The 10,620-nt window shown below is 38.2% G+C and overlaps 1 protein-coding gene across 2 annotated transcripts in view; it reads left to right on the top strand.

The window, feature by feature from the left end:
• GRM3 (glutamate metabotropic receptor 3) overlaps positions 1-10,620 on the top strand; it is a 101,973-nt gene that overhangs the window by 59,713 nt on the left and 31,640 nt on the right. For both annotated transcript variants that reach the window (XM_026033265.1, XM_026033266.1), the window contains exon 2: positions 644-1,243. In XM_026033265.1, the coding sequence (XP_025889050.1) occupies positions 746-1,243 (498 nt within the window). In that variant the 5' untranslated portion in view covers positions 644-745. The remainder of the gene's footprint in view (positions 1-643; positions 1,244-10,620) is intronic.

Here is a 10,620-nt window from a genome sequence, read left to right as displayed (position 1 = left end):
GCAGGGGGATTGGACTAGATGACCTCTGAGGTTCCTTCCAACGTTAAGCATTCTATGATTCTATGATTCTATGATATTCTTTTCTTTTTTTTTTTTTGACTCAATTTGCTTGCAGGAGAATCTTTTGTGCCTGAAGGAGGATTCATTTTGTGATTAAGACATATCAGATTCAATTTACAGCATTATCAAAGCACCATCCAAAACATTTGAATGCTTTATTGGGAATGGTCTCTGTCCCTTGCCTGTCTGTGAGCCATGTCTAGGCACTGTTTAGTTGGCCTGACTCAAAACCATGCTAGGGTTACAATCAGATTAACAATTAGATGGGATGAACCATAATATGGTCTTGTTTATTTTTCTGATTTAGTCCTGGCCTCTATTCCTACCTGGTAATACAGAGCTTCTCCTTTGTCTCCTGAGGTCTCTTGTCTTTGAGTATGAATGTCTTTCTGGATATTTAGTTAGTAATCGGTTGTGGAGAATATAAAACAAGGAACCCTATGGCAGTGTAAGAAAAATGCATTTCTTATCATCTACTCTGTTTAATAACATTTTAGCACTGTTTTCAAATGTTTATTGATACAAATGTTCTAACAATTCACATCTCATTTTACATTTTTAATTGTTTTCATCTCTCCTTTAGAGATCCAGTCTTCGTAGCTTGTTCTTCACTTGCTTGTGGGACAGTACTTTAAATCTGTCAATGGATCAGAAGGACTGAAGAGCACTTTCGCTCCCACTACCAATGTTTCTTAGAGCTGCTAAAACAGGACCAATGAAGATGTTCACCAGGCTCCAAGTCCTTGCCCTAGCTTTGTTTTCCAAAGGGGTCTTCCTTTCCCTAAGTGACCACAGTTTTGTAAGAAAAGAGATTAAGATAGAAGGAGACCTAGTCTTAGGTGGTCTATTTCCAATCAACGAAAAAGGCACCGGGATAGAAGAATGTGGGAGAATCAATGAGGACCGAGGCATCCAGCGCTTGGAGGCTATGTTGTTTGCTATTGATGAAATTAACAGAGACAACTACTTGCTGCCAGGAATTAAGCTTGGAGTTCACATTTTGGACACATGTTCCCGGGATACATATGCTTTAGAACAGTCTCTGGAGTTTGTCAGGGCATCTTTGACTAAAGTGGATGAAACAGAGTATATGTGCCCTGATGGCTCATACGCCATTCAAGAGAATTTACCGTTACTCATTGCTGGCGTCATAGGTGGTTCCTATAGCAGCGTYTCCATACAGGTAAGTTGCTTCAGTAGTTGTGCCTTCAGGTGAGAATCACTCATCTGTAATTCCTGTGAGAGAAATACCAGTAATACAGGATGGAGAAAAAGCAAGTCTCAATTCAATCAGCTTACTATAGGGGTTAATCTAGCATAAGATTTMTTTTTACTGATTTTATTTTATTTTGATTAATTAATTAATCCCTCTCTGGGGCACATTCTAACAGCAATTTTTGTTTTTGCAATATTCTTCTAAAAAAAGATCTCACTAAGGTGATTGGGAGTGTGTTTAATGGACTGTGAWGGTGTAAGTTTGTGGTAGGGCAGTAGGGTTAAATGTTCAATGTATCTTTCTAACTATGAATCTTTTGCATATTTGTTTTGTGGGGCTAACCATAATGTTAATTTCTTCTAGTCTTAATTTCCCATGTTTATTAACTCACAATAAAACTTTAGTTCCTTGACTTTTTTTTCCCATTAAATGAACTCAAAGAATACCCATGCCCTCTTTAGATCAAGTACGTTTCAAGGCTGCAAAAGAGACATCTGAAGCAAATCACTGAAAATTACAGATTCTTGAGTAGCATGAAGAGAGCATTAGGGAAATCATTCACTATCTCTTCCAAGCTAATAATGGGTACATCAAATGGAAGCATCCATGACAGGCTTAMATCAAAGAAATGAAGATGGTTGTTCACATTGTGTGCTAAACTTTGAGATCCCTTCACAGAATGCTGTGGACATTAAAAATTTTATGGGTTCAAAAAAGACTAGGAAAAGGACAGAAATTTCTATAGAGAAACCACCTGTGTCTCAGGAATTCCTAGAGCTGCAGATAATTCAAGGCTAGGAGATTTTTATTTTAAGAAAGSAATATTACACTTGTTAGATGCTTCATCCTTTGTGCTCAGTCTATTTCTAAGCCCACCCAAAATGCTAGTGTGTGCAAAGAACATAAAGTAGACTAAAARGAATATTCATAAAGTCATTAGCACTAAAGACCTATCCCTTCCTTCAAAAGAATCCACAAGGTAGTCCACACCATGCTCATAAAACATCCTGGAGCTTCTTACACCACATCTGTTAATCTGCCCATTTGATCCCAGTCTCTGGTGGTAACTGAGGAAAGATTTAATCCACGTTTGAGGTATGGGATTGGATGCAGTGCAGTGATAATCTATACTGATGTCTCAAATTCCCAAAGTTTGCCTTTCCAAAAGCAACTATCATTTGAAAATTGGAAGTCCTGCTAGAAGGCTTTTGTWCTTCATCAGGACAAATAGCAAGTGCCCATATAGCTATATACATACTTGTATATCAGCTGATTTTCACAAYTTACCAGGGATGTTGAAAAAAACAGTAATGTCTATTATTATTCAACACAACTACCTCATGGTTGACAATAGTTGCTCAGACATCAGGTCTTTCTTATTCAGTTGCTTGAAACAGTACAGAAATAGGTTTAAAAATTACTCCAGGTGTCATCCACTGTATTTCCAGCTGAAAAAGAACTATTCAGCTGATGTTTTTTTCCTTGACATATATTGGGCCAACTCTTATCCAGTCTCTCCTCTCTAGCTTTCCTCTAGATTTTAAACTAGCTAGAAGAGATTTAATAAAGTCATTCTTTCTTTCCTTTCATCTTGCTAAGATAGCCAGACATAATCTATGATTTAAGAAAAAATCCCTGTTGAGAATAAAGGGAATTACAGAATCATATATGAAGAGGTTTGGATTTCAAAGCACTAAAGCCACAAACTTTAGTGTAGCAACAAAAAAAGATACTCAGAATTCATATATAGTCAGTATTCAGATACTCCTGTAATAACTAGATTTGCACCACCCCTGAACGTCATAGCACTTTCATATGTGTGTGTACAAAGTGGACCATTCCCTGTTCTCTGTGTTTTCGAACAGTACTAGGGGTGCTGAGTATATTCAGATATAGCCCTCACAAGTACTTCTGCCTGAGAGCTGTAAAAATCATAAAGTCCACAACACAGTTTCTCAGCCTTAAAATAAACCACGCTGAGGTCTTCAGACAAGAAATTATTTCCACCTTTTTTCTTTTTTTCCCTCCTGTGAATTTGCTGTTGTATTTCAATATCTCCTCTTCCCCTCTTTTCACCCTCCCTCTCCAGATTTCTGTCTGGACAGCTGTCTGCCAGATCACTTCATGATGCTCCTGCTGTCAGATTTCTGCTTCTTTCATTATCCTTCCACCAAGGAAAAAAAAATTGCTGGTAAATCAGCAACAAACACTTTCCCCACTGAGTCAGTATGCGCAATAGGCAATTTTTGCAAAGAGTAAAAACAACAAGAGAATGTAGAATGCTTAATTATTTTCCGGTCAGACTAGGCTATTATCGTTAATGAAGATCTGGATAATTAGTTTTTAGATGCTGTGTTTAAATTAGCAGTGGGTCCAATCTGCACAACACTTGATCTCTCAAAACATAAGAGAGGCCTCTCAGTCAATGGAAAGGGTTATGTTAAAAAGATTTTTTCATGGTAGAACATTTTTACTTGAGTTGAATCTGGGATCAGAGGTGATTTTTCCAAAGCTCAGAGGAGTATTTTTTCCTTTTTTTTTTTTTAATCAAGCAACAATATTCAGTGTCATTTAGTCTACAACATGATTTTCAAACATATTTTTCTTGTAGATATTCATAGAAATTGTAACAAGGAAAAAAAAAAAAAAAAGATTATTTCACATAGGAGCACCTGCATATTTAATGCAAATGACATATGTCAAATACTCATCAGCTCTGTCAGAAGTAGGGATATGGCTGTTCAAGTGCTGAATTTTTTCATCCATAATCCTATCTATCTGTGATAACTGGACCCATTCTTGCAATCACCTCTCTTTCACAGAAAAAAAAGAAAGACATTCTCTGAGATCAATAAGGCTTTGCATTTGCCTATGAACTACATTGATGGCAGTGCAGGGCTTGAGCCCAATGCAAAGTTTCTTCTGTACTGTAGATCCACAGATCATGATTATGAGAGTTTTTCCCAATTTAGACAGAGTTTCATTCGTTAAAAARAAGTCAGAACAGAAATCTCTGCCCATGTCTCTTCTGTTGAATTCCCAATTGGGTCTGAAACAACCAGAGAACATTCAGAGGTGTCAGGGTGCATTACTGTTACCAGAACAGCTAAGGTCTCTCACCTATATGTATGGCCATCTGGCATGAAGCTCAGAAAATGTGCTCATTTACTAAAAATCTTTTTCTGGCTCTCAGTTCTTTTCAGACACAAAAATCTGCCAAGGGTTCATGGAGCCTGAAAGCTAATCATCATTTTCTTCTTCCAAAAATAAACCATATCCCAAACAGAGGGCATTAGCAATAGACCGTGACTTCTAGAATTAATCAAAGTAGTGCAAAATCCTTCAAAGAACTATATGCATTAAAGCCCTCTATGATGATCTCTGCCCCAGTGCACACAGACAGCAGGATTATGGGCAGGAGAAACATATAGGATGATGAGGTACCGAGGGTCCCCAGGTGACCACAGAGCATGTATGCCTTTTGTGCCAAGCTTGTAGAGGAGATTTTGCATTCATCTGTGTAACAACAGTCTCAGGTGATTTCATGCTTGTAGAACTAAACCAGGTCCTTATTAGAAGATCTATTTGCAAGACAGGCCACCTGCCACTAGCTTTTAAGCTACACACATACAYACTGACTTCCCTGGTGTTTCCTTCAAACTCACCTTTCATCTCCGTTCTCTATTTCTTTCCTCTGTTCCTCCAGCCAGYTCCTCGCTGTTTGCTCCTCTCCTTGTTTTTATTCCACTTTCAAAAACTAAACATGCATTAGGCTGAAATTACAAAGTGGCCTAGCAGAACCAGATGTTTAATTCATAGAGATTTAAAAGAAATGTAGGCATCTCCTTCTGGATGACTTGTCTGGAAATCTCAAACAGTTTCCTTTTTTTATTTTTTTTTTCTTTTTTTTTTCTTTTTTTTTTTGCAATGCTTTGATTGGTTGGTTGCTTGGTTGGTTTCTTTATATGAGCATTTGCTCCTATTTCCTAAGGGAAATGGTACGGTTATACAGGTCTGGGGAAGTAACTTACAAAGTTACAGGCAAGAATGAAGGAATCCTACTTCTGTAAGTGATAAAGCATGTGATTAAATGAGAAAGTTGACCATCATATAAACTAGTTAGGGACATCTTGGCATAATCCACACTCAGTCTGCCCTTTTGAGTAGAACTGAGGTAGCAGTTAATATGCATTTTAAATGATCATATTTAACAATAATCGATCTTTTACAACCAGGAGTAAAGTCCTATTCTTTTAGGACCATCAATCCCAGTTTTAGTCCTCCTTCTAAAGACAAAAGTCATCATGTGCAAGTGTGATATGATTCATTKATCACCAAATTTCCTGTTCTCAGAGAAGTGTCACACTTCTACCATGTAGAGCAAGGTCTTCTGTACAGCTCTCTTATCAATGTGCTGTTTTAGCTTTTCCTTCAATAGTTAATGTTGTATGGATGTAGACTACACATATAAGAACTCACTGTGCTTTCCCCAGCAGAAAAAAAAATACTTCTCTTACAGTACATTTCTCTGTACATCCTTCTTGGTTTAGTTTTGATTACATGCAACACATAAAAAGAAGTTCCTGGGTCCTCCACAGAAATTCCAGCTGTTATTCTGACAGTATTCCCAATTGATGACACTCATTTACTAGATGAAATTATTTCATTGTTCAAGCATTCCTTCCCTARATGTGACAGCTATTGAATCCACTGTGAATATTCAGCTACATTTTTTCCAGCTTCATTGCCAAAATTCTCAGCAGAAGGAGAAGGCTGAAAACACTGTTATCCCTCCCACCCAAACAGTAACCACAACAAAGGCTAGGCATCTTTTATTTGTTCATGTATCATTTTTCCCTTAGTTTCCCTTTCCCGAGTTATTTCCCTTCTGGAAGGAATGCTGTTAGAGAACCACACTCACAAATACTAACTAACAGCTCTCTCAATCCTAAAGAGACAGATGATGCCAACCATTGCTTTCTTACTGCAAAGAGTTAGAACATTAGAGATGACCACAAGCTAGAATGAGTCTACTAAATAACTTCAAGTCTTCTGGTTTAGTTGCTCGATACTGACCTTTAATGATTAAATGGCCTGGAATATCACCACATCTGATGTCTGTTTTTTTTTAGACTGGAAAAGAGATTGTTTGGAGGGAACCTAACTGCAGTTTCTCAGAAAGCTCAAGAAGGTTTAGTCGTCAGTGAGATTAGATAAGCCAACATTTGAAGTTTTTCTAGTGCCCTTGTGGAGAATGAATTGAATCTTCCAGCCCAGAATACCAACTGCTGCACGCAGGGAAGTCTTGGTCTTCTTCTGACATTCAGGTCAAACCACAAATAACAAAAGTCTCCCTTATATGGAATCAATAGTAAAAACTCCAAGAAGAAAAACAGTGTTTACCTTAGGAATGACAGCTCCACCASATTTTAATCCTCTAAAGGTGCAGCCTCATGGAGACTATTGCTCTGGGAAGGCAAAGGAACATAGGGGTTACAGGTCAATGTAGGCAGCAGTCTAACTTTTTTTTCATTAGTTTTTGCTGACTACTAATCAATCACATATCCCAGGCCAGCCTGTCCAGTGTCAATGTTTTTCTCCTACCTTTCTAAATTTATATTTTCTACACTCATTTTGGTAAAAGCTTTTTGAATTTAAGTAAAAAAAAAGAAATTGATAAAATAACAGTAAAAAAAAATGTGCATGCAGTTGGTGCAAATGCTTTTAGATGGAATTTTACCTCCAGCTGCCCAAAAAAGAGGGCAGGGTAGGGASCTCAGCTCATGGGTTACAGCAATAATCTAGGTATATAAAATCCTTTGCACGTCTTGCCCCTGTGTTGCTGCGGGAGCATGGACACGTACCTTGCCCTCAGGAATACAAAGACTTTTCAGGAGTGCAAAGGCAGCAACTGATCTTCTGCCTTCCGTCTGTTAGGATATATTGCAATGCAGTGAGCCAGAGACTCCTCTGATATCTCCATAGAGGCAAACTAGCATTGCTTCAATCACATTCTGCTCAGCAGCCTAATCTACTCTCTGTTCAAAACAACTATACCAGTACTTGTCTGTCTCAAGGGAGTTCTGTGAAATTTGATTCATTAAGCTGCGTTAAGTGGCATGAGATTCTCCACGGAAAAAAGCTTTAGAAGTGCAGAGCTCTGTGATCTTACACAGGGACTCCKCTGTCCAAGGAATGTGCAATATACACGTGCATTTTCTTGCAGAGACCTTATCTTGAGTTTTTTCTTTTTCTGGTTTTATGGGCTCTTCAGACCTATGCACATTCAAACAAGCTGTGGGCAGTCTGTGGGCAGTTAAGAAAAAGAGAGAATGTAACCAAAAACATTAGAATAAATCCTATTTCCAGCAAAGAAGTCCTACACAGGATTGTCAAAATACTTACTGGGATGAAGCAGGGTGTCTGAGACATGTGTTATCTACCTGAACCCCTCTATCATCAGGATTACGGAATGACCAGGAATATACTAGGATGCTATTTTGAATGCCTGATATCTGTACCTAATTCACTGCTCCTTGAAGGAACTCATTAAGCCATCTTTAATGTTTTAAACTAGATAGGTAATTTCCCACAYGTATGTGGGCTGTCCCTCATGCAGAGAAAACTAACAGTGACAGAATGGAATAGTACAAATGAAGACTTATAAAACATCATTGCTAGGCTGTTGCAGATGTGGTTCAATACAAGCAGTCCCCTCTGGCACTACTCTGGCCACTTCCTTTACACAGTTTTCTGCCTTCCTGCCAACTTTTTACCAGGAATGTCCTTACAAACCCTCCATAAGCCTAGGTGAGGATGAGCTTAGTCAGGTTTGGTCAGGGAGCAGATGCTAGCACAGGACAATGTGCACACCAATGAAAGCAGCAGAGTGAGCACTGATAAGGGTTTCCAGAAGGTTTCTCCTTCACACTACATCCTGGCTATATTGGATTTAACTGTTTCTGCATGCTTTGTTCACAACAAAGTGTGCAGAGCTGCTGTTGGAGGATTAGAGCAGAACATTCACTCTTCTTTTCAAAGATGCTAAGCATCTGCAGAACCCACTGGTTTCAACATCAAGGAAACCAGGCTATTATTGCTGCTTAAGTGTCAACATATGGATTTCAGTCTATAATTGCATGCACCATGGTTTGATTAAATTGCTACCTGGAGTTTTGCCAGAACAGATTATTTCATATAACTAAAAAGCTAAATCTACACGGAAATTCTGAAGCTGTAGCACACATCCCAAAGCAGCATGGAGCAACAGCGTAGATATTCCTCATATGGTTCAAGCTGAGGCCAAGCACCTCTAGCCTACATTACACCATCCCTTTTATGGTGAGACACTGCAGTATAGACATAGCCTTAAACATTTTTCCAAAGTTATTRTCTGTTTCTTTTTCTTGTTGGTGGTGATCTACAGTTTTATCAGGATCAGATTTCCAGAGCAGATGTTAAGATCAGTGTGGAAGTGAGTGGCTGGAAAAAAATTGAACCACTCTGAAAATGGMTACACCAGAATTCCTTTAAGAACTAGCCCCTAACTTCAGCATTTTGTTGCCCAACTGAAGCAACAAAGTTGAAGTTGTGCATCTTCAGGATTTTGAGAGGAAATTCGTGCATTGAAATAATCACAGATATAACTTTACTGAGCTCCAGCATCAGATACAGTTCTCAGTGATAATTGGATCACTATCCTCTATGATTAATCAATCAATTAGACTTTTTTTATTTTGGCTATGACAAAAAAAAATCATCTGGATAGTGTTGCAGTGAAGAGCATTTAAGAAAACTGCATTGCAACAGGAAACCTTTCTTCTCATCATAGCACAGGAAGCAGAATAACACATGTTGTTTGCATTGGTACCAAAAACATATTGACCTCTGAGGCACAGGGTTAGCTTACCACTGATGGAGTAGCTTTATCTTTCTGTCTAAGGATAATTTTTTTTTCTTCATAGAATAAAAGAAATTAGAAACAATAGAAAAGCTGCTGTAGTTTTTTAGGACTTTCTTTCTGCAAGCTGAAGGTTTGATTACACACTGAAGAACACTGCTTTATCTAGAAAATTGTCTTCTTTTTTAGATAATGGGGGGGGAACTGCAGAATGATATGTATGTATATGCTTATTATGGTTTAGCTCAAATAAAATAATTCCTGTTAGAATAAACTGAGACAAGAATAGCAATTCCAACCCACACACTTCTGCAAGCAATGTTCTCGAACAGGTACACCGAGTATGCTCTTATGACAAATTCAAAGCTCTTTTTGAGTGAGCACATGAGACCAAATCTTGTTAAAATAAGGGCATATGGATAGAAGTCATAGGATAATCAAAGGCCTAGCAATGCTCATCTAATGAACCTTGGTAATCCACAAGTTATACTTCCCACCACTCCCCAGGCATGACAYTCAGTCATACTTCACAGTGAGGTCTCACGTACCTTAGACAAAACCCCAGGACATGATACTCCTTCCATTCGGTATGTACAAGATTTTATTTTAATTTGAACCACTCCAAGTCTAAGTCAATTCCCTACATATGGGCATCTATAGATCTGTGAGGCCAACGTATCCTCCTGGTCTTCACTGCTAGTCCAGAAGAATATCCCCTAGGTCTTTTGTCATATCTGCCAGCTACATGTTTCAGATGTCCCAGGGTGCTGCAAATGGCACCATATATCTTTGGTGAGGAAATGGCACAGACTATCTGTACAGGAATTGCTCTAGTTTATTAACCCAGGGAATTTCTAGCATCTGTGTGGTGTGTTGGTTGGGAAATGTTGGTTTCACAAATTTGTGTGTGGGAGGCTGAGCCACAGAAGTTTGACTYGTCCTGTGCCTGTGCCTGCATTAAATAAAAGACAGAACTCAAATCTAAAAAAATCCCAAGAGATGCTGTCACCAGAAAGTTGTTAAATGCTTTTGGCAACTTACACCAGACTGTATTGCCACTGACGTCTGGGYCATTTGCTATGTTCCAGTACATTTTTCAACAAACATTATTTGCTTTTGAATTCTCATAGATGTAGTCTGTGGTCAGAGACAAATTTKGGGAAAACGTGAAAAAAATAATTGATTGTGCAACTTTCAATAAGTTTCTCTTGGGAATCTCAAGTATATTACTGCTTTTGAAATGACTTTGTCAGGCTATATTCTAAGACTGACTTTAAATTTGGTTTGCTGGAGAAAACTTGCATACACTAAGTGAAGTCCTCCAAAGATTTCCTTTACTCATAAGAAGAAAAGAAAGAAAGAAAGAAAGAAAGAAAGAAAGAAAGAAAGAAAGAAAGAAAGAAAGAAAGAAAGAAAGAAAGAAAGAAAGAAAGAAAGAAAGAAA

This window comes from Nothoprocta perdicaria, unplaced genomic scaffold, assembly GCF_003342845.1.
Source record: "Nothoprocta perdicaria isolate Ctin4 unplaced genomic scaffold, notPer1 scaffold_127, whole genome shotgun sequence".
NCBI classification, from domain to species: Eukaryota; Metazoa; Chordata; class Aves; order Tinamiformes; family Tinamidae; genus Nothoprocta; species Nothoprocta perdicaria.
The sequence above is the reverse complement of the archived record's forward strand: the minus strand, read 5'-3'. Positions and strand labels throughout refer to the sequence as shown.